General features: G+C 41.1%; 2 protein-coding genes across 3 annotated transcripts; one reads left to right on the plus strand and one right to left on the minus strand.

Annotated features, from left to right (window-relative positions):
- Positions 1–912: 912 nt before the first annotated feature.
- tprkb (Tp53rk binding protein) lies at positions 913–23657 on the plus strand. 2 transcript variants are annotated; one of them, XM_080887696.1, is made up of 6 exons: positions 918–1055; positions 19951–20027; positions 21575–21848; positions 22027–22149; positions 22265–22441; positions 22748–23657. In XM_080887696.1, the coding sequence occupies exons 3-6, from the start codon at positions 21708–21710 to the stop codon at positions 22832–22834; spliced, it is 528 nt and encodes a 175-aa protein (XP_080743822.1). In that variant the 5' UTR covers positions 918–1055; positions 19951–20027; positions 21575–21707; the 3' UTR covers positions 22835–23657. The 2 variants fall into 2 exon arrangements, with proteins under 2 accessions (XP_080743823.1, XP_080743822.1); XM_080887697.1 differs by lacking the exon at positions 19951–20027 and having other exon boundaries at positions 913–1055.
- alg10 (ALG10 alpha-1,2-mannosyltransferase) lies at positions 16571–21528 on the minus strand. Its single transcript, XM_080887695.1, has 3 exons — positions 21030–21528; positions 18996–19193; positions 16571–18916 (listed from the first exon to the last, which is right to left on the minus strand). Exons 1-3 carry the CDS (start codon positions 21192–21194, stop codon positions 17855–17857), a joined length of 1425 nt encoding a protein of 474 aa, XP_080743821.1. The 5' UTR covers positions 21195–21528; the 3' UTR covers positions 16571–17854.
- Positions 23658–23843: the final 186 nt, after the last annotated feature.

Here is a 23843-nt window from a genome sequence, read left to right on the forward strand (position 1 = left end):
ATAAAAGTTCATAGCTGACAGACAATATCTCACTGTGTGCTGTCATATTAACTGCTCTCCCTCCCTCTTGGGATTGTTAAAAGGCATTCTGGGACTTGTGAGAAATGACTGAGCAGGACATAGAACAAAAAAGTGAATACCTGTAGGTACAACAGAGATGGATGACACTTGCACACATCCCTGACATTTTAAAATGGCTTGTCTTGGGCAAATTAAAGTAAGACATCCACTGTAAATATGTCAGCGTTATGCTGATAATAAAGCTGGCTGATGGTGACAGATATAATCAAGCATGCACACGGCGTCTCTGCTATCCACAGACGCCCCACTCAATCATCATCAACCCTCTTGTGTATATGAGATAGATGTCAGGTGTAGGCCCATCTATTCCCCAGCCATAAATGCACTCGTAAATTTAGAAAGCGGACAAAATTAGCTGATGGATTCTCCTTATTACAGACCGTATTTGCATATATTTGCAAAACAAATTCACTCAGTTGGCTTCACATTTGGCCTGCGGAAAAATCAGGGCTGAAATTGTGGGTTGGCTGCATGAAGTGAAGTCAAATTATATAGCGCAGATGAAGTTTCAATATTTATGTGTGAAAGATGAAATGAGAGGGGGAAAAAATCTGTGTTTTTGATTTAACAGGTTAAAATCTGATGGACAGCCAGATTGATGGAAAGAATTCAAAGAAATGATGTCTGTTTAAATGCTACTGTTGCGCCCACAGTCTGGCCAAATTAAAAGATAAACATTTTTTCAGTATATACATCGTGTTACTTATTCATCAAGGGATTATGCTTTTAATGAACTTCAAAATACAGCTAATTAGTACGGTGGCCCTGAGAGGCCAAACGGACTGCAGCTTAAGAAAACACCAGAAAAACGCTGCAAAAGCACACAAAACACAACGGAAATAGGGAAGTGTTTCTGGGGAGACAATAACCCGACGGACCAGTTGCAGGAACCAAAATATGCTACGAATTGCGCTGGGAGACACTTAAAAGAATTGGAGGATCGATCGGTTTTATGAGGAAAGAAAAGATGAAAGGTAAGTGTGTTAGCCTACCTATTAGCCTTAAAATCCGTCATCAGTATTATATGAATCATGATAAAACACGCCTACCATGTTTTGGTTCCTGCAACTGGTCCGTGCTTTTGGAAATCTGTTTTTTCCTATTTCCGTTGTGTTTTGTTTGCTTTTCCAGCGTTTTTCTTATTGCTGGTGTTTTCTTAAGTTGCAGTCCGTTTGGCCTCTCAGGGCCACCGTAAATTAGTGTATTTATTGATTACATCTTGGGATTGAGATGATTTTTAACTCTTCTGGAACAAAGTACAACAGGTGACTCCAGTTTATTTTCATCTAGTCGCAAACCACCAATCCAACAAATTCTTCCCCTTATCCAATGTTATATTAATCCATTACTGAAGTTTTGCATTAAATCCTCAACAGCAGTACTTGTACCTGAATATTTTCAAAGGAATGTTTTGGATTTTTGGTTTGTTTGTTTTTTTGTTTTATTTATTAGTTTGATTTGTCATTCAAGTTTAAAAAAGATTCAAGGGATGAACCAGTTTTGTGTCTACATAATTAAAAATAGCAAAAATGATCAAAAACGCATAATTTGTTCCTAGCTCTTGAGTTGAATCGGCAGGTTTTATGGAGTCATGAATCCTAATTTGAGTTTTTTTTATTCAAATCGTTTTTAGTATGTATGGAGATGGTCAGGAGAGCAATACGTTACTAAGTGTCTACAACCCTCTCTAAACACTTTTCCACACTGTTACTATTACTCGACTCCACTCTGTTTTTAGGGTTTTCTTTTACACCTGTACCCAGGTACTTTTGTTTTGTTCCTGGTGGACCAGGGTTCCAAGTGAGCTGATTAGAGCTGAAAATGTGATGTCAGCAGGCTGCATGGCACTGATTTGTCAAAGAGTGAATCACTGAATGACTCATGCTCATGGGAGCGACTCCTTCATGAAACATGAATTTGTATTTTTGTTTCTTGTGTTGGTGTTATCAGTTAGGATTTAGTTGAGTGTTATTCTAGTTTAGTTTCTATGTCCCCTTGTGTGTCAGCTGTTTCCCCATGTGTTTCCACTTCCCCTGATCAACTCCTGTGTATATTTAGTCTCTGTCTTTCATTCAGTCAGGTCGTCTGTGTATTTTCCCTCCACATCATGTCCTAGTAGTCACCATAGTCGCTATAGTTGTTTCATAGTTTTTCATAGTTACCTCAGTCTTGTCACAGATTTCTTAGTTTTTTAGTTTTCCCAGTTAGTTTTCAGTTAGCATTGCCCCTGTTTGCCTTTGCCTTGTTTTTGTCTCCTTCAGTGTCTGCATTTGGGTCAGTTTCCTTAAACACAAAGGCTGCTGAGCTGTGACCAAAAATGACTGAAACCAAGTCAAGTTGAGTTGAGCCGAGTAGGTGCTAGTGAAAAGACGCAAAAAAAACAAAACACGGTGGAGGCTATCACTTTAAAGCACTTTAAAATACCCAGCACAGAACCAAAGTGCTGTACAGAAAATAAGTTAAAAACAATAGAATAACAGAAAACAGCAAAAATAAATAAATAAAACACATAATACATAAAAAATAAAAACAGCCCTATATTAAAAAACAACATAAAACAGCATAGAATCAACTAAAAGCAACTAAAATAAAACTAAAAATAAAACCAAGATCTCACGTGGTGTCAAAGGCCGTGGTGTAAAGAGTGATTTAAAAACCTGTAGGGAAGAAGCCTGTCTAATCTCTGAAGGGAGATCGTTCCACAGTTTTGGAGCTGCTACAGCAACAGCACGATCTCTACGTTTACGCTCAGTCCTGGGTACAGGACTTCAACAGCTTCCTAAGCTATTCTTTTCTGACAAAACCATTTTCCACATTACGATTTGATTGTTTCCAAATCAGGTGAATATTTCTGAGTAGTACAAATCATTTGTATCTATTTTCCTGCACATCGCCTGTTGCCCGCTACAAATAGCTTTATTTTGCCAGCATCTCTTGAGGTCAAAGGAAGAGATGCGATGATTGAAGGCTGAAGAGAGGCAGAGAGAAGAAAAGGTGCTAATATCACTGTCAGTCAAAGCGAGGGCAGCATGGAGAGAGAATGAGACAGAGCGAGAGCACATCGCAATGCTGACTGCAAGGAAACAACACTCGACATACACAATCAGCTCATTAGCAGCAACGGAGCAAAACATCAAGACCATGAATTCAGACGAGGACACGTCTAAGAAATTGAGAAGCGTGGCAGTAAACCCATTATAACGCTTTTATATATTTATTTGTACAAAATACAGTAAAATGCAATATTTCTGGATGGTGGTGCCACAAAACTCCGTCCATACATCAAACCAGAGCCAACTCCTTTGTCTTTAACTGTCTAAATACTTATTCACCAAATGATAATGTGGTAATTAGTTGATACAAAAGGTCGTGTCAGGATTTTGTCCTTTAAAAAGACTTGATGTCTTAATGCTTGAGTATGTCTAATGAACACTGTGGTCGATGTCTGTCAACCAGGGTCGTAATTATGTTCGCCTGTCACTTCCTGACACAGGCTGTAGCTTAGCAACCTGGCACAGAGACAGAGCTAAAGTTGGATCTCATTTAAATATCCCTCAGAAAATTAAAAAAGAGGAGGACAGTCAGGTGTTCAGTGCGATATTTACGGCGAAGCTGCATTTTTGCAAACGTGAAGCCATCAGGACGGCTCCAGATGACCCTGAGCGCCTCCCACGCGTCCCTCACAGGACATCAAACTTTCTCCAGACGTCACGCCACTCATATGAATGTGGGCAGGTTGCATAATTACTGCGTGCCTCTAATAAAACAAAACACATGCTTTGGCCGCTCCGCCCACTGAACTCCCACCGTTCTTATATAAATAGAACAGTTTCTTCATGTGCTTTAATTGTTTTTTTTTAAAGGTGCAAAGAGACGGCACGTACTGTAGCTGATGTGTTCAGGTTCATGCGCTCTGTGCCTGTTATAGAGTTTTAATAAGCTTTTGCAATATAGAATAATTTTCCTGCAGCATATGTAATGTTTAAGTGAGTTTTTATTTAGCAGTGTAAGCAAGTAGCTGCTTCCACTGAGAGCTACTTTTACCTGAGTGTACTTCAAATGAGTTCTGATGTGTTGCTATTTCACCCTTTTGCTCAGTGCCTCTCCATCAGAATGACATTGCTGGGTCTCCACCGGTCTAACCACTTCATAGGCAGGCTGAGCCTTGAGACGGAGAAGTCTCATTCTAAGTGTGGATGCATTAATAGAGAAACAGAATACAACACTTTTCCAGCTGCAGAGTGAACAGGGCACACCAACACTCTTCTCGGTGCAAGCACAGTTTCCTTCCAAAGCTTAGGACTAAATGCGATGCAGGTGCAAATGCTAAGTCTTTAAATGGTTTGCATAATTCATTGTGGCCTGTTTTGCTAAGCTCTTCCCTTCTAAATCATTGAGATAAATTCCAAAAAATTATGTAAATATTAGAGATATAAAGTGTGATTGCAATCCAGTGGTGGATCTAGAAAATCTTACATGGGAGGCCAAATGAGGGACAAGAGGTCTAGCCAGGGTGGCACAAATCTCTTCAGTTAAGTGTGTGGAAATCTCCTATATGTAAAGTGAATCGACAAAATACTTATAATTATTTAATGTATCATCCCGTCTAAGAAAACAAAGAATATAAGAAGCTTTTGGACAAACAAGCAGTTGGTTTTTACAAATATTTTAAGGACAAAAAAGTTGGCAGCAGTGGGGCAGTTGGCCCCCACTTGCCCACCTTTAAATTTGTCCCTGGACTGGATTGATTGGAGCAGCTGACAGCCCATTTTAAGGCGTGCTAGGAGACTCATTAACCAGTAAGTCTTAGTCACACACAGACTGCCTTCATTCATATCATTTGTGATATAATGACTGTTGTTTGTTGGCTGGATTTAGAAAGATATTTCCACTCACAGTAGAGTTTAGAGTTCACAGGAACTCTAGACGTTGCAAAATGAAACTGAAGAGTTGCATTTTGCAACGTCTAGCATTAAGTAGGATGTGTATTATGTCACCTGTCTAACACAATAAAAAGTACATGTAAGGGCAATAAACAAAGTGCAGTATTCACTCTTTTGCCTGCATTTCCGGGTATTTAAGCTGCTAATCTGCTTTTTTCATCACTTCCATTCTGTTGTTCTCACTCTAGTCCAATCATCTTAGGAGCTTGGAAAGAAAAGCAACTGGACATCTTCAAGTTTCTGGAAAACATTCTCATCCTCGAAGATCTTTCGGCTCTAAGACCAAATGGCCCACCGGGCAGCTTTGGAAAATATGAAGGACTTTATTTTTATACATTTTGGGGCTTTTCCTGCTGATAAAGACCTCCCCCACAGCCATTCATGCTACACCAAATTAGTTAAGTAATGAATAAACAGTTACATGACAGAAAGGTTAATGTTCTTGTCACGTTCCTGGGTCTGTTGACCCAGTATTTTAAGTTTAAGTTTATTTAGATGTTTATGTTTAAGTTTAAGTTCTTCAGTTTAGCTAAGTTCATTTGTTTATTAGATTCCCTTTGTGTTTTCTACTCCTGTATTTAAGTTTCCCTCACCCTCTAAGTGTTTCATGTCGCGTGTCTTATGTTGTCAAGTTCGCGTTGTCGTGTCTGCTTTCCATTCTGTTTCCTGGGGTCCGTTCTTCGTACCTCGCTAAGTAAGTTAGCTGGATTTGATTGTTGACGATTTCGCGTGATCTTGGATCATTCGGTTCTCCGAAGCTCCTGGCTTCTGTCAGTCTGCCCCAGGGCAGCTGTGGCTACAACTGTAGCTGCCTCCACCAGTGTGTGAATGTGAGAGTGAATGAATAGTGGCATTGTAAAGCGCTTTGGGTGCCTTGAAAAGCGCTATATAAATCCAATCCATTATTATTATTATTATTATTATTATTATTATTATTATTATTATTAAATTACTTACGAGTTTAATTTGTCAGCAACTTTCTGCCAGCCCTCTCTCCTTGCTTTTGCAGCCTTTGCAGTGTTCCCTTGCGTTTTAATTAAACTCTGAAACTCCTGAAATCCCTCACTCAAGAGTTCTTGCTCTGCTGCCGAAAAATACCGAGCGCGCTCCTTCGACATTTTCGCCGACCAATCAAAGGGTTGCCGATCAATGTTTCTACTATCGATGCGTAGCCCCTGTTAAGCCACCCAGTGATCTCACATTACTTCATCCAGCTGTACTAATCGTCAACAACAGGTGTGTTCGGAGAACCGGAATAGCGAGCTCAAAGTTGGCGCGATGATTTGATCTTGGATGTGTCATTTGATCTTGGATGTAGTAAGCGAGGTACGAAGAACGGACCCCTGTTTTATTGTGAAAGTCCTTGTCTTATGTGCAGTGTGTCTAATTTTGCTTTCCCTTGTCTTGTTAGGTCTGATTTGTCCCAGCTGTGTTCCCACCTGTTCCCCATCCCCTCGTTATCCTCCTGTGTGTATTCAGTTTGTTTTCTTATTCGGTCTTTGTCAGGTTGTCTGTTGTCCTTTGTGCCATGTTTCCATGCATCTTTGTATCCACGTCAGGTTTCATGTTTTGGTTTTTTATGTTTATCTGTAGTTTCCCCAGTTTAGGTTATTGTTTAGCGTCACCTCTGCCTTTTGTTTTGTAAAGTTTTTACCAGCCTTAATAAACGTCTCGCTTTCTGTTAATATTCAAGTTTTGTTCTACGTGTCTGCATTTTGGGCCACTTCACCACTCCATACACTCTGCCTCTGCCAGACTGACAGTGTTTTCAGCGTCTACTTAGAAATTCCTTTGAACCAAATACGTCATGTTGAATAAGTACGGCACAGCCTGGGCAGTGAACTGCCAGAACGTTTTCTATAATTTTACTAATTTATCATATAGAAAAAACTGAGATGTGCAGTTAAAACTTATTTATCTTGTATTAAGACATCTCAGGGACTAATTGTGCAGTTAAACATCATAAAATGACATAAAGCGGAATTTTACACGTCCAAACAACTTAAGATCAGAGTGAGCTGTATGTAGCCCACGATCTAAAATAAATCCATGCTGTACACTCTCTATACTCTGTACAGGATTTGAAAGATCCTGACTGCTCTCTAGGCTCAAATTTCAAAACCAGTGGATGATGTCATAGGTTTCCATGTCCATCTTTATACTGCGGTGCACAAACGGGTACATGATTACCTCAAAACCTTCATAATAACCAAATTTGCTGTTGGAAGAATCACTTAATTCTAGAAGGAACGGACCTAGTGAAAGGGATTTATGAGAGTTGTTTTATGTTTGGTCAACTTTTTGAGCAGTTTGACGTTCATCACAAAAAAACTGAGAAATCGTCTTTTTATTTCACCGTCAAGTTATTTTAGCGTTAGCAGTGATCCCAAAAGGTTTCATTACTTTTCTTTTTTTTAACCTCTTTACTCGCAATAATGGCGTTCTCCCCAGCATCATCTGGCCTTTATATAAGCGATAACAAGCAAATGGTGGCGTGCCAAAAATCTAGGCTTTAGCAACAGTAGAGCCCGACACAGCTGCCATCCAGTCTCAGCCTTGCTGTTGTCCTACTCTGAGATTAATTTGCAATGCACCTATACATTTAAACTGCAAAGTTTCCCGGCACGGTTTCCACTGTGAGAGAACGGAGACGTGCCTGTGCTCCTTCACGACGTGGTAGCATATGGTGTCCTCTGTAACTCCATCTGTTTCTTTGTGCCTCCTGTGCTCCAAGTGTGCCAGGGTGCGAGCCGAGGCAGAGGTACAGTTTCAGTGCCGTTTGTTTGGTTTGGTTGTCAATTAGTAACGCACAAACTGCCAAGGCGAATTTCATGAAACTTGTTAGAGAAGGTGGACCCACGGAAATTTGGTCCTGATCCAGATGGCTTTAAAACTGTGAGATGGGTTGCTGGCCATGAAGGATGTGGATTCTAAGACCCTTCTAGACACGAGTAAATGCTATTAGCTCTCTAATTAAGTCACAATCTCAAGAAAACTTACACACGTTTCCAGTAATGTGCTTTTCAATCCACAGAAGGAGCTAATTAGATGGCAATCACTGCAAAAGTAAGCCTAATATCTCCAGATTATGGGATGATTAAGACAAGAAATGATAGGATAATGTGGGAATGTAGGCATTAGCTACCTTGAGCTGTTTCTAAGGAGGAATGAGTTAGATGTTTTGGCTCTCTTGCCACTTACTGCTTGTCTGACAAGAATTCAATCACACCGTCAGCTGTGTTTCTTCATCACATCACCACTAACAAAAAAACGCCCCAGAATTTTAGAGATTGTTATTCCTAATTCAGTCCCATTGAATCTCCGTGCTCTCCCCACAGCAAGCAGAGTGGAAAAGGGAAACGTCTCTTGGTAACCATCCGCTGTAAGGGTGATGATAATCCTCCAGAATGTCTTTGAGATATTTCCGGTGACAGTGGCCACTCTAACATTTCTGTGTCTTTACCATGTAGTCGTTTGGCAATTTGCAACCGCATCCTTCCAGACTCATAAATGTAAAGAAGACTGTGAAGGAAAGTAATAAACTGCTGTCATTACTATTGCATGTCTAGCATATATGTAATTAGGAGAATCAAAAAGGAACACATAGCAGAAAATGTCAAGCTGACCTTATCGGATGAAAGGCTCCATATTGTGTTCTTCCCTCTCTGTGTAAACTTTCAGACAGACTGCATGTTGATCTCAGAGTTTTCTTTTATTATCCGGCGTTTGTTTCTCTATAAATAGTCAATGGTTACAGTGCCTCAGGGTAACGAATGCTGTCTGTACTGTTGTTTGACCCGTTTACAAAGCAAATAAAACTCACAAAGACCACCTGGTTGTGTGTATCTTAATTTCCACAACAAGCTTGGTGTCAGAGAAGTGGGATTCGATGGCTGACGGGATCTGTGGTCTGAGATGGTAAAACACGAAGAGAGCCAACCTCTTGGACCCCAAACCACCTACACTGGGATATCCAGCTAATGCACCACGTTGATGCACAAATGGTTAGAGTTCTAACTTAAAAAAACAAAAAAGGCAAAAAAGAGAGAAAAACAGAAAGAAAACAGGAATATGATTCTTTCCCTGTGCTCACATCCATGAGCAGGGGCACCAGCCTAAGCAGGGAAGCCCAGACCTTCCTCTCCCTAGCCACCTTCTCCAGCTTGTCCTGGGGACAACAAGGCGTTCCCAAGCCAGCCGAGAGATATAATCTCTCCAGCATGTCCTGGTTCTGCCCCAGGGCCTCCTCCCAGTGTGTCCCAGGGATCCCAGGGGCTAAATTGTCCAGGGATTCTGCCTCCTACTAGGGTCTCCCATGGCATATTGGTCCTGGGTGGGGGACCAGAGAAAGAGCGATTCAGAAGACCCCTATGAGTAGAACATCAAGGAAACGGTTCACCCTGCCCAGGATAGGGTGACCGAGGCCCCACCCTGGAGCCAGGCCAAAGTAGGGTGCCCGAGGGCGAGCGTCTGGTGGCTGAGCCTTAGTCCATGGGCCCGACTGGTCAGGCCCAACACTCACAAGAGGCGCCGTATTGCATTGTGTGCCAGGCGGTGGCGTAGAGTGAGGCCCTGGCGGACCGATCCCCAGCTCCAAAGTGGTGGATTTCATGTCTCCAAATGTGGTGAAGGAAAAGCATGAAGAAGGATCCATGAGTGTTATGCATGTTTAGGGAAAACATTTTGGCTTCCCGCAAGAAGGAACATTAAGACGGCTAATGCAGCTGGAATAAAAGAGATAAGAGTGCAGAGAGATGAGTTTGTTGAAATAGAAAATCACCTGAGAGCATTAAGTGGAAGTGTGGAAGCACGAATGCAGAGACAGAGAGCTCAAGAAAAAAAAGCAGTGATGAGGATGAAACAGATAAATCTTCTCAGAGATACTTTGACACACTGAGGCTGTGAGGAGGGATGCAGAGTGGATCACGACCTCCCCCCGCCACCATGCAGCAGAGATGAACAGCACACGCCAGAAAACTCTGGTGACTCATTTCTGACCACAGCACGTTTACCACTGGAGGCTTTACATCATCAAGCCCACTCATCAGAAACCACAGCCATCCACACCCAGCAGCGATGTGCAGACCCTCCATCTGCCCCTCAAATGCCTAATAGAGCCACAGATTAAGGAGGCCACGATTCATTTGTCACACCCAAGCGATGCGACGGATGCAAACCAAGCAGCAAGTTAATATCCCATCATATGTATGTCCAGTGTTAACTGTGTTTGGCGCTTTAATGCTTTCTTTGTTGAGTTGTACTACCTTATAGGTTCACGCCAGTGAGGTTGATTGATCGTTCTCTGTCAGCCCAGTTGGTTCCACCCGTGTCCTCAACTCCACCTGCTTGGATTCCACCTTTTTTTGACTTTCAGAGTAAAATGAATGTTTTGTCTTTTCGTTTTATTTCATCCCTATTTAATTCTCTTCACTGAGCATCTATTGTCTGTTAATGATTAAATCTTAATATAAACAAACCTTTGATTTCACATATAAACATGAAATTTCCCCTTGTGGGATTAATAAAGGTATCTTACTTACTTATTTCAGTTGCATTTTACTTTGTATTTTCAGAGTGTAGGTCTTCAGTAAATGTGATGTACTTGTGTGAGCATGGAATGGAAAATGTTCAGACTCCTCTCTGTGTCACGCTGACCTTGTTGAATAAAAGGCAGAAGATGTTTTTATTTAGGTCTAAGAATTAGTCATGAGATCGTTTAAGCCTATCTTTTTTTCTTCCTTTATTTCTCCCTCTAATTATTTTCTACTGTTGTTTTAACTTTTTATGTAACCGTAACAGATCAACAAGTGTCAAACTGTCTTGTCTTCACCTTTGACTTTAAATACTAATAGCTCCTTCTTCAGGGTCTGCCTCTAATTGCTTCATACTTTTTGAATTTAGCACCTGGAAAAAGAACCGACGTTTTCTCTGACTGCACTGATTCTTATTTGTAACAAATAATGGGTTCTTGGAATAAGTAGAGGACACAATGGGAAAACTTGATGGGCTTATAAATAGACCTCAGCGATACCAAAACATCGTCTCAGTGATCAAATTCAAGTCTCAGCTCTGTGTATTTGATCTCCTGCTATTCTCGTGTTTCTGTCTCAGAAGAGACTGAACAATTTCTCATGAGGAGCTTGGTCGGGTAGAGGAAACTCAGGATTCTGAAATCTCCATATACGTAGAGGATTTGTGGTGAGACAAAGACCGTTGCGAGCAGCACATTTGTCCTCTGGGAAGTGCTTTTTGTTTGTTAGCAGCCTAGCATCGACAGTTGCTTAAGATATCATTTTCAATTGTTGTTTGATGGTAGATACCAATAACAGCTTGAGCTGATTCAATTTTGCTGAAAATCGGGTCGAGGTCAAAGTCACACCAAATGGGAAAATCAGTAAAAACTTTATATTACCCACAACTTTTTATGGGTCGTCGTCAAACTTCGCAGCGATAAATTAGACCTTAAGCTGGCCAAGCATTCGACCTTTACCTTCATTGTTAGCAAAAAAAAAGTAATATATTTTATATGAAAGGGCATGGGAAAGCTGTAGAAAACACTCTTTAGATTTTCAACACTCTACGACGTCACAATGACGCCATAACAGGCTGACGTCAGCGTAAAAACGCCATAAAAGTGAAGTCTTTGCACTTTGAGGGGAGTTGCGCTCGTTTTGTGGAAGAGTGGGGGTTCATTATTGATACAAATTTTAAACTCTGTTCTATGAGACGATGTATTTTTGAGTGTACTATCCAACAAATTTCTTCTTATAAGTGTAAATGAAGAAAATCCTGTTATCCAACCACTGACAGAAAAATAAATATTTACGATACAGATCGTGTCCTTAATTAAATAACACAGATATCGTCCACTTTCCACATTTGGCGCCCACCTTAAAAATTATCACTATTTATAATACTGTCGAAATCTTGAGTCATCCCTCGTTTGTATGTAACAAGCTTGAAAGTCAGTATTTGAAGCTCATGACCACTTTTATTCTTCAACACAGCCTCTTTTGCGCAGCTTTCTTGTCATTTCTTACGCAGTCTTCAGGAAAGCTTCTCGACGAACATTCAAAGCTCTTCTTTGGATGTTGACTCCCTTTTGTTTTGTTCTCTGTTGAGATGATCCCACTCTGCTTCAGTAGTGTTGAGGTCCGGGCTCTGGGGAGGCCAATCCATAACTCATAGTGTTGCACTGTGCGTTTGTCTCTTTCCTGGTGTGCTTTTACTGCATTGATTGTTTGCATCATTGTGATGCTGAAAACGTTTTACAGCTATAGACGCTCAGTGCTTTCTCATTAAACCAAAACTGTCCACTTCTTGTGTAATTTTTTTTTGTACCTCAAACCTGTTTACCTTCTTTAAAAACTGCTTCTTGAGAGATAATATCAGCACACATGTATCATTGTAACTGATATGTGTGTACAGATGCACACCTATTCTTTGAACCTAGTTGTGTGTTGCTAGGCTGCACTGAGACTGAGCCGAAGCTGTATTTAGCACACTATCCTCACATGTGCTCTACTGCACATGTGCAGTGTCAAGATTTTACTCAGGAAAAAAGGTTCAAGTTTACAGGTTTACTGAAGTAGAGCTAACTATGACTCTTCCACACACTACTGGCAGGAAAAGGTGAATTGTCACAGTTTGACTTTGATATTTACATTTTTTCTGTTTCCTGAAATACTTATCACGCTTGGTGTCAATCATTTCCAACCTTTTTCTTATTTTATCAGGTCTTCCTGAAACACAATCAGTGATGAATAAGATATTCCACATCGTCAAGGACAAACTTTGATTGATTGCATCAGGAAATGAATCGAATATATGAACGATCCCTTTGAGACTGTCATTTTCAAAATGCCCAAACACCCTGATGAGAAAGACTAATTTGTACTTTCATCAATTGGCAGAGTAAAAAAAAAATCAATGTAGTGAAAGGAGGACAAATCTGAAAAAGTAAAATAAAACTCAATTATAAACCATGAAGTGACCGAGCAGATGTTGTGAACGCTGCTCTGAAGACAACAGTACATACAGTGTGTCCTTTCAGCAGGCTCAGATTGGCTGTGCAGTCAACATTTGTGTAATCTTCCCAGTGCGACTTTTATGAGCTGTGAGCTGGCCCAGTGTTTCTTACTGTAATTAGAATCCAGTAACGACACAGGTGGCATGGAGAGCAATCATCGCCATGCGTTTTTTTTCTGCTTTCTTACAGTTGAGTCTGCTGTCTTCTAAAATACTGCTCTAAATTAGCATTGACCTTTTCCATAATGTTACCACATTGTTTCCAAAAAGTCAGGACCCTGTGTGCGTAAAACATAAAGATGCAATGTATTAATTGTTTAAATTCTCTATTTTTATGTACCAGCCCGGGTACTCATTATTAAAATGTGTAATGTTAGAAAACTGAATGTTGCACAACTGCTGCAGTTAATTGATAACATGATCGTGTGCGAAGGTGACACCCCAGAAAGTCTCAATAAATTCACTTTGTATAGAAATGATTAGAATTTGTGTTGCGTTAAATATACCTCACAGTGGAACATAGGCTGCCATCCACATGGTGTCTCTAACAGTGAAGGCCTTTAGTATTTCAGCAAGACAATACCACAACATTCTGCACTTATTACAGCAGCATGGCTCTGTAGAAAAGCCCAGACCGGTCACCCACTGGAAATATTACATGCATGAAACGTGAAATACAACAAAAACGGCCCTCAAACTCGGTGCTACATTTACTTAAAGTAGGAATCTTACATCACAGATACTCTTTGAGCAAAACAATAACAATGCTCACCTGTAAACGTGTGTTTCTTAGAGTCAGGGCCTTTATATCAATTCACTGAGTCAGTTTGAACCTTAAATATCTCTCAAGGCCGACTTCAAACAAAACATCTAGTGATTAATGCTTGAGTACTTTCCAGTGTTACTCAGATGTTGAATTCTTTTTTTTTTTAATTCATATTTTTATTAAGGTTTCAAAAGCAGGCATTCACAGTATGTACATCATGTAAGCATTCTTCATACTTAGGTTATCTGCCTTAAATACTGAAATAGTATTTTAATTTACATCCAAGTCATAAGGGAAGAATACTTACAACGATAGAAGTAATTGAAACCATCACATAATCCGAAAATCAAAAAACAAAAAACAAAACTAACAAACCTAAGAAAAGAGGAAAAAAACAAAAACAAAAAAAAAAAACACGGATGTGTTGGTATGGGGTGATCCTATAAATATATATACATACATCATAATTATTGGTTTGTAATAGTAAAATCTGGCCTATGAGGCGTGATATATTTAACCCAGTTTTCCCAATATGATGTAAATTTCTCCAGCTTGTGGTTAACAGAAGCTGTTATCTTTTCCATGTTATAAATTTCCATTGTGATTTCCATCCATGTACTTATGTTTGGGCTCTCTGGGGATAACCATTTTCTGGTGATATTCTTTTTACAGGCCACCAATAAAATATTTATTAAATGTTTATCATATTTAGGCCATTCCTGAGGTATATATCCAAAGAACATAGTCTTACTCTCGAGAGGTATTTCACGTTTAAAGATATCCTGTAAGGCATTATGTATTTCTCTCCAATAATCCCTCAAGATTGAGCAGTCCCAGAAAATATGGTAATGATTTGCACTTTGATTTCCACAGTTCCTCCAACAAGCAGGAGGGTTATCATCATAATGAGACTTCTGAGAAGGTGTTATAAAGTATCTAATTAGGCACTTCCAGCCAAATTCCCTCCACTTTTGTGAGCTGGTACACATCCACTGATATCTCCATATTGCCGTCCATTCTTCCTCTAATATTTTTATCCCTCCTTCCTTCTCCCATTTTGTTCTAATATATGAAGTCGAATGTGGTTTCAAATCCATTAGACCCTTATAGAGACATGATACAATTCTATCAATAGTTTCTGAGTTATAGCTTTTTATAAACAGTTCCATCAAGCGTGTGTTTATCATTGTTACGTTTCTCATCTTCGTGTCGGCATAGTGCCTTAACTGCAGATATCGATAGAAGTCTTCTTTTTCTAATGAAAATGTTTTTCTAAGCATGTCAAAGCTGAACAATTTTCCATCCTTCATTATACTGCACAGGGCTGTTATGCCCTTACCTGTCCAGTCCTTGAATCTAGAATCCAGTTCATTAGGTTTGAACTCTGAGTCGTAAGCACACCATTTAAGAACTGTAATATTGGTCTCGAGTTTATATTCCTTTATAATAGTTCTCCATGTTTTAAGGGTCCTTTTCACCCACATGTTATCAGTATTTTTTATATAGGTTTGTAAGTTATTGTCAGCTAGAGTTGCCTGAATAGGTATAGACAGCATTTGTTCCTCAATGGTTTTCCATTGGGCAGTGTATGATTGGTTACACCAGCATATTATTGCTCTCATCTGCGCTGCAAAATAATAATATCTGAGGTCAGGGAGGCCCCATCCTCCCTTTTGCTTAGCCAGCTGTAGTGTTTTAAGGCGAACCCTTGGTCTTTTACCTTGCCATATATATCTAGATAACATTTTATCCCACTCATTAAATTGACTTTGGTTAATCTCTATTGGTAGGGTTTGAAATAGATACAAAAATCTTGGCAATACATTCATTTTAATAGAATCAATTCTTGAATCAGATGTTGAATTCATTTACTTCATGGTGAATTGCACTTTCATGTTCATAGAGGTCTCTAGCGCTGCATTATAGCGCCTCCTGGTGGCTGACTCTGGCTGATCCGACTGAGACAAACTGTGTTAGTACCACTTGATGTCAATAAGGAGAAATAGTCACAGTATTAATCAGATTAAGTTCTAAATGACTTGATTTCTGTTCCGTTGTGTTCCTTCAAATTAACGAGGTGTTTAATAAAGGTGTTCATAGTTTTCATCATACATTTCTGTGGAACCACGAAACAGAGGAAGTAGTGTAGAGGGGGGAAAAAATGGCCAGTGAACAACATTGGTGGCAGCTGGTCTTTATGAAGCTGCTGACTGACTGAGATTTTCCCACACAAACATCTCGAGGGTTTACAGAAACTATCCAGCGAGCAGCAGAGAAGATGTCTTGCTGATTTCAGAGGTCAGAGAATGGCAGACTGCTTCGAGCTGATAGGAAAGACCACACGGGGTCACGCCTATCAGGACACTGGGAAACGTTGCCTGGTGGTAGGGTCTGCATGTTGCATGAACAACATGACAGCATGGATCCATCCGGGCTTGTAGCAAAAGTTCAGGCTGCTGCTGGTAGTGTAACAAATGTGTGGGATATTTTCTTGGCACACTTTAGTCCCCGTAGTTTTAACTCTGCCGACCCGAATACTCGTGTCCATTCCTTTATGACGACAGTGTAGTCATCTTCTGCCAGCTGCTTCCAGCGGGAGAACGCAGCATGTTAAAAAGCTCAAATCATCTCGAGGGGGCAAAAGAAGCTTCAAAAAGGAAGTAGGGAGGTGTACCTAATAAAGTGACCGTCAAGTGCACATATAACGCTATCGTCCATCTTCACGTGAAACTCAAACGAGTGCTCTACAGACTTGATTTTGAATATTTTATTCCACAGTTGAATGAAGATGGGAGCAGCATACTTACAGCATCAATGCACAACGTTTACTCGTGTTCACACCTACACACAGGTCACACTGCATTCAAACTAAACACGACAAATTACACATTCAGATTTGACTGAATTTGATCGCGTGAGTCACAAACCAACGTGATCGGATTTTCGTTAGGATGAATTTTATGATTGAAATCTCGTGCATATAAAGAAAACGACAACAAATAAGCAGCGGAATTAACCACATCCACAAATCGAGCACGAGGGCATGTACAGACGAGCAGAAACAAAAACGTCTAAATTAACAGTGAACATCTCGACACACATCTTGGTCACCTCCAGTGGACTCGTATGGCTTGGTCACAGTGAATATCGAGGTAAAAATGTATGTACATCTTCAAATAGTCCCATTATTATAAAGTTCTGTCAGCGTCCATCACTGGCACAAAATGCTTTAAAAAAACCGTCCCACATCAAAAGAAATCTAACCTTTACGTTACGATTATATCATTTTTGGTCTCTTTAATTATACTTGCAAAAGAATAATTTTGTTGTACTACATTTTACAAGTGCTGTAGAAAAAACTGCCGTACAAAAACAAGGAAGCCTCATAAGTAGACTTGACACAACAAAATAAACATTTTGTTAAATTTACAAATTAAATCTTCTGATTTCCTGAATCAGTTACATTTCTTATGTCAGAATTATGAATCTTAAAAGAAGCTAATTTATTTGAGAGCCCGATTTTTTTTATTCCATATTGAAATGTTATTTTTTAACCTCGACAAGGATCAATGCTTGAAGGGGGAAAAAAACTGTTTGGGGTAAAAACAACATGCGAGTACAGTATATTAAACATTCTTCATTATGATTTAAATCTACACCAGCGCTCTTACAATACTGAGATCTCCCACTGTTATTATTACCAACATTTTTTGTTAATATCAATTTCATTCAGTCATCAAATGATTCACAGTTGACTGGCAGGATTTACCTATGAGTGTTTTGAGTGTCATTGAAAAGTACTTTTTTTTTTTTTTTTTTTTTGCCAGTCAAATACAAACTGGAGATACTGATTCTGTCTGTAGGGAGAATAAAACCCTACAAATTCAGAACAAAGCCGTGTGGTTAGTGTATAAAAATGATATGACCGTGTCGGTCTGATACTGAGATGTAACAGAGGCTTTGCTTTGATTTTTAAGATGTTCTGGTCCCCTGTAACACAGGAGAAAATCCTGAAATGATTACTTTAGTCTTTTCCTCACCACATAAACCTCTGCGTTGCTGTGCTGTCCGGCCAGTGGAAGGTCTTGGTGATGAAGATGTAGATGGTGGCAACGTTCATGGCCGTGTACAGGAGGAACTCCCCGATGAGTCTGGGAAGGGAGGGAAGGGGCATGTGCAGGCGATACATCAGGTATGGAACGATGAAGTACCTGAACTCCAGGAGCTTCTGCGGGACTGTGGTGGCCACGAGGCAAGCCAGGAAAGCCAAACTCCAAAAGAGAGAGCGCGATTTAAAGGAGTCCAGAAAATTCCACCCGGCGAAGATGTACGGAGGGATGAGGAGGAAACGCACCAGTTCGTGCCTCTGGAAAAGTTTCTTCCACACATAAAAGGGGAAATGGCGGTTATCAGCCAGGAGGTACTTGTGGACAAAGGTGAATTTCCACACCAGGAGCAAAGAGATGCCGGTGACCAGGAGGAAAAACAAAGGCTGCTTTTTGAGAGCCTGCAGGAAGCGGAGGACACGGTGGTAACACAGCGAGACGGGGAGAGAGAAGAAGAGGGAGAAGGAGAAGAAGTAGAAGAGCTGGGGGAAGTTGAGGCAGGCCTCGTGGCTCGTCCTGTCGCCAACCACGATCCCATCATTGAGCGCCACAAACACCAGGAAGCCAACGCCGACCAGCGCGTAAGGCCAGGCCACCAGCAGCACCGCCTTCACGTGATTGGGTGAGGTGAGGAACTCCAGAGTGAAAAGCAGGATTCTCTTAGCTCCGCTGAATGACAGCGGGATCTGGGACGGTGCAGACTTCTCGTCCCTCTTTTTTGTATGCTCCACCCTCCAGGCGTCATCCATTTTCCCTGCCACCAGAGTGGCTGCACAGAACGCCACCCAGATGATGTTCGTCTGACGGAAGAGCACGGAGCAGACGCCCAGCAGCGCAGAGGCCTTGTGGCAGCCGTACAGGGTCATGAGGTAGGTGAAGAGGATGAAGAAAGTAGATCCAGCGTCGGTGTAGTAGAGGAAGTTAAAAAAGTAGAGCACAGGGAAGGTGGACAGAGACAGCGCTGACAGGACTCGGCGTGAGGTTGTCCGCATCTAGAAGAGAAGTTAATGTGACATCAGAAAAAAAAAAAATTAAGTCACTTGTGGTCTTGTCTTCGTGTCCTGGACTTACCTTCTCCCTGAGGTGCAGCTTGCAGAGGAGCAGATAGATCAGGTAAAGGTTGCCACAGTTGAAGAGCAGGTTGATGAAGCGCAGCATGGCCGTGGAGCACACCACCTCGCCTGTCAGTTCGGTGAGCCACACCACAGGCTTGATGACTCCCACTGAGACGAGGTAAAGGCCTGGGAGAGTGGTGATCATCGGGTCCCACTGCATGAATTAAAAACATGTTAACACGGCACAAGGTGTAAAGTTCACTTAACATGTGGAGTGAGCGGATAATGGCTCTTGAGTGGGGAGTTGGGGGGCTTCCGCTGTGAAGGGCCACACCAATAAGCTGAGCTGAGCTTCACGGTGCTCAATATTAATTGTATCCCTTTATAATCTTATTGTTGTGGCCCTCCACAGGGATATTTCATAGCACTGTCAGTTCTCTTGGCTAGTCTGTGATACAAGTATTTAAAAAAAAAAACCTGTGTTTGCATCAGCACTCACTTTATTATTACAGCCAGGCATCGAACAACCAACTTTTGGATTAGTAGACGACCTGCTCTGGCTCCTGAGCCACAAGACAAAAGCCTTTTTTTAGAATCTTCATCTATATGCTATCTTAAAATTACAGCCCAAATGATATAGCAGTCTGTTGATACATATGAATGTCGTCCAATGGAGTATGTGACGACACAAATTTACAAATAAAGTCATTTAAATTTCATCCACCATGGGTCTAATGTTTTCTCCTGTTCCAGTGGCACCTCAGCCATCATTTAGAAGGCCCAGCAGGGCCTGCATTTCCCGAGGACACTCAGGAAGAATCATCTCAGTTAAATGCTCCTCCTGCTGTGCTTCTACAGAGCCACCGCTGAGAGCATAGTTCATTACACTGTGGTACATGGGGTTCGTAGCAGCAGATAAAAAGGCCCTCCAGAGAATCACCAACACTGTTGTTCTCTTCCTTCCCTCACAGACATTGCGAACAGCCCCAAATCATCATCAAAGACTGCTCTCATCCAAGTCACCATCTGTTTGAACTGCTGGCTCCGGGTAGGCGTTACCAATCCTTAAAATCCAAAACTCCCAGATTCACTACGGGCACTAACGTCCCCCTCACCAAACAAAGACAGCTCATAACAGTTTATAAAACACACTTAAATGTGTCACTTTATCTTGAACTTGATAAAACGTCATGCATTAATATGCGTACGATGTGTTATAGGAGAACTACTTTTATGCTTGTATCCAATTATTTATCTATTTAGCCCTAGACAAGGAAAGAGGCTCCAGTAGATTGCAGGCATAACATGAGTCTGGTTGTAGGAAAAGACAACCCCCTGTCAGACAGTCCTAGAGACTGATTGCCAACTCTCTTGCAACCACTGACTGCTAGGAGGAAAGTGTATTCCCTGATGACAACCACTTAGCCAATGAAAATGTGAATTTCATTCCTTTAGTGGTTGCTGGAAGGCACAAGGTTCTTTGGGCTGCCAAGGCGGTCGTTTACTGGTCTCTTGTCCTACGTGCCTGGAGCCTCGCAGGCATCTGCTTGGACCCAGGCATCATGTTACTCTGCTGCATGTGAACCAGACAGGGCTGTGATGAATAATAACCACCCCAATCTTTTCTCTGCAAGGCTTTAACACTTTTTAGAAAACTCTCACTCTCTCATGGATCCCTGACTAAAACACCATCGTTTAGCCTAGTTTCCTCTAACACACACTGCTTTCACTGTCAGTCAGATGCCATGCATCATGTCACATGAGGATGAACATGCAACATGTCTTTACAGATAGCCATTAGTAATGTAAGGTTTACAGAGCTTCATACAGATCTGAGCAGTTAAGCTTCACTTCACCACAAAGTCCCTTGCTCTTTTTAAAGCTGGCCCACGTGACATCAATAAATATAACCCATCCAGACAGGCATACCATACTGATACAGCCCTATATGCCCAGTGTGGAGATTAACCCTAATCGAAAGCCCCGCTGCTCTTAGCTAACCTTAATCCGCCTGATAATGGCGGGCTCACCCTCATCACTCACACTTTACCTCGTTGAATTTTCCCTGGCAGTATTTCTGAGCTTGGGGGACGTGGAAGATCTCGTCCATATAGGGCTCCCTTTGCTCGCGGGTCACTCTGGAGAACAGCAGGCAGGATATTAAGAAGTTGGTGCTGCACAGAGCAGTGAACATGTAGCCTTCAAATTTCTCCATGTTTGACGACGAAACACGGTGTAAAACTGAGAAAAGTTCAGACCAGAGCTAGCTGTTAGACTTTAGAGTATCTCGCATAACTACTAGACTCCAGAATTTAAACCGCGGGAAAACGTTAATTTAGAGGAAACTGTCTGAAACGTCCACCGTTGCTAAACGGAAGAATTTTTGTGATTTTTGACAGCTGGCGGTCCGATTCAGAAATAGGCTCGGTACAGAAACTCGTGTAAAACCATAGGTTCCGGTACTATGCTAAATATTTTAGCGTTGGATTATCTGTCGAGTAATATCTGCCTTACACATATGTATGATTTATTTTGGATGATTATGTTATTGACTGCCGTTTTACTACCTTGTGATATCCTTTTTTTTCCTCCTAGGAGGAGATTTCCTCTGACGCGGTGTCACCGTGTTATGGTTCCCCCCGCCGTGTAGAGACTTCACGTGAAGCACCGTGGTCCGTGTGCCGTTTATAGAATTTTATCCAACCTTTTGTGTGTGTGTGTTTTGAGAATGCATCTAACACAAAAGCTGGAGCTTTTCCCCGACCACAGAGTGACCCAGATGCTCTTCAAAGAAGTCAAAAATGCTGCAGAGCTGAAAAAAAGCGCCATGGAAGGGAAAATAAACGGTGCCTTGATCAACCCTACGATGGTGAGCCTTTTCCGTCTGTTTTAGCAATGCTTTTTTTCAAAATACGCTTGTGTTTTATTGTATAAAACACATACTAATAAAACCGTTAAGTACTCGTGTCTTTCACTGAAAAATAAAAATTGAGAATTACCTGGAGTCTTGCTGTTTGCTTACGTTGACCCTGTGCTTCCATTTCCAGCTGGTGGATCCTTTTCAAGTGCTGGTAGCTGCCAATAAAGCCGTTCACTTAGAGAAAATAGAAAAAATGAAGACAAGAACTCTTTACTCGGAGATCATCTTCAATCTGTCCCCTACAAATAATGTAAGTGAGAAGAAGAAGATGTTTCTGTGATCCATGTTCCGATTTTTGAAAAAAATATGTTACTCTTAACGTAGTTTTAGATATGTAAGCTATCTGTATGCTTCCACTAATATAGATCTCAGAGGCCTTTAAAAGATTTGGGATCTCAGATGGTGATGACTCCGTTCTGATCGTTATGGTTGACAGCAAAGATGAGTCCCAGGTCGTGTCAGACATTGCAGCCAGGGTGGAGGGCCGGCAGGTTCCAGTGGAAGAGATTTCTTCACTGTCAGACCACGCAAAGATCAAAAAGGTCGCTGCTTTTAATTAATCTGCATTCCACACTTGTATCTTGTTATGTTACAGGGGTGACAGGCTGCACAGTTGTTTCTCCTAATGTTGCTTTATTCCCAAAACATTCTCAGATGTGGATTATATCCAGTCCCAGACTAAATGAAAAATTCAGGGAAGATCTGACAAAAGAAAAAAAAAACTGGGCCTAAAATCATGTTATAACCCACAGAGTACATAATCAATTGCAGTTTCCTCACTACCGCTTTAACACTTTGCTTGATGAATTTAAAGAATATTTTTAATTTATTTTTTCCCTCCATTACAGCTGTACAAAGTCACTCCCCAGGAGGAGAAATGTGGGAGTCTGCTTGATGCGGTCGTATGCAGAATGGCCACCAAGGATGTTATGTAGGTTCGGCGGGATATACTAGGTGCGATTAGAAACTTCTGTGACTTTTATGACTTCACCCTTAAAGAAATGAAAGACTACGCTTTGAGCTCCACTTCAACACACTGTCCTTGTGCAGGACTGGACTACTTCCAGCACCGCTGCTATTTTTAGATCACTCCTTGAACGTCTCATTCTGTCCACTGGAGCAATTCAAACGTTAACTTCTGTGTCAGGCTGAAACAGCTTTGACTCGGAGGGTCATCAAAGGTTATGAGAGCGGCTTGTCCACCTACAGCCCACCGACCAAACAGCACACAATCCAAAAGCAACGCATCAGGATCTAGACGATTTTTTTCCCCAGCATTCATGCGTTGTGCACCAAGGTCAGACTTATTCAAGGATCTAATATCCTGAGGCATTCAAGGGACGGCATCTAGTAGAAATGACGTAAATCTGTACACTGTAAATCGAAAACACCAAAGGTTGGGATTTTTTGTAGCTCACCACTGGTTACATACAGCCAGATACGACTCTGTTCTCTAAAATGAAGCCAAATGTAACAGATTCATGCAGTGTTGCACCAGAGACCACCTTCGAGGGGGGACTGTTTTTGTTTTTGCAGAGTTGCAGAACTTTATGATCACACCTTGTAAGACCAGGATATACCTAATAATATCTGAGAAAATGTGTTTTTTTTTCTCTTCACAGCAGTTTAACAATAGATCCGTTGTCAATAGATCTATGTCTGTTTTTAATACTAGCCCAGCACACTCTTAAGTTTAAACCAACAGAAATTGTCAGTCTTGATCTGTGTACACTGGGCTCAGTCAAAATAAATCTTATTTTTCTTAAACCTTTGAGTGAACTCATCTTTGTTTATTCTTTTTTATCTCTTCTTTGCCACGGCCATGTCGTAGGACGTAGGGAGAAATCTTTGCGTTTCTTATTATTTAGCATCATCCTATTTCTTGTTTTATTTTACCTTTGAACTTTTTCATTCACTGTGTTTTTTGGTTCCGTGCACTGAAGG

Source organism: Rhamphochromis sp. 'chilingali', assembly GCF_963969265.1.
Source record: "Rhamphochromis sp. 'chilingali' genome assembly, chromosome: 7".
In the NCBI taxonomy this organism is placed as follows: Eukaryota; Metazoa; Chordata; class Actinopteri; order Cichliformes; family Cichlidae; genus Rhamphochromis; species Rhamphochromis sp. 'chilingali'.

Bases quoted from the DNA above. Each gene is read 5' to 3' on its own strand.
- tprkb (XM_080887697.1), top strand. From the start codon at position 21,708: ATGCATCTAACACAAAAGCTGGAGCTTTTCCCCGACCACAGAGTGACC. The intron at 22,150-22,264 runs GTAAGTGAGAAG...CCACTAATATAG, and splicing joins ATCTGTCCCCTACAAATAAT to ATCTCAGAGGCCTTTAAAAG. The intron at 22,442-22,747 runs GTCGCTGCTTTT...CCTCCATTACAG, and splicing joins ACCACGCAAAGATCAAAAAG to CTGTACAAAGTCACTCCCCA.
- alg10 (XM_080887695.1), bottom strand. From the start codon at position 21,194: ATGGAGAAATTTGAAGGCTACATGTTCACTGCTCTGTGCAGCACCAAC. The intron at 19,194-21,029 runs GTAAAGTGTGAG...TAATTCATGCAG, and splicing joins GCCAGGGAAAATTCAACGAG to TGGGACCCGATGATCACCAC. The intron at 18,917-18,995 runs GTAAGTCCAGGA...CTTCTCTTCTAG, and splicing joins AGCTGCACCTCAGGGAGAAG to ATGCGGACAACCTCACGCCG.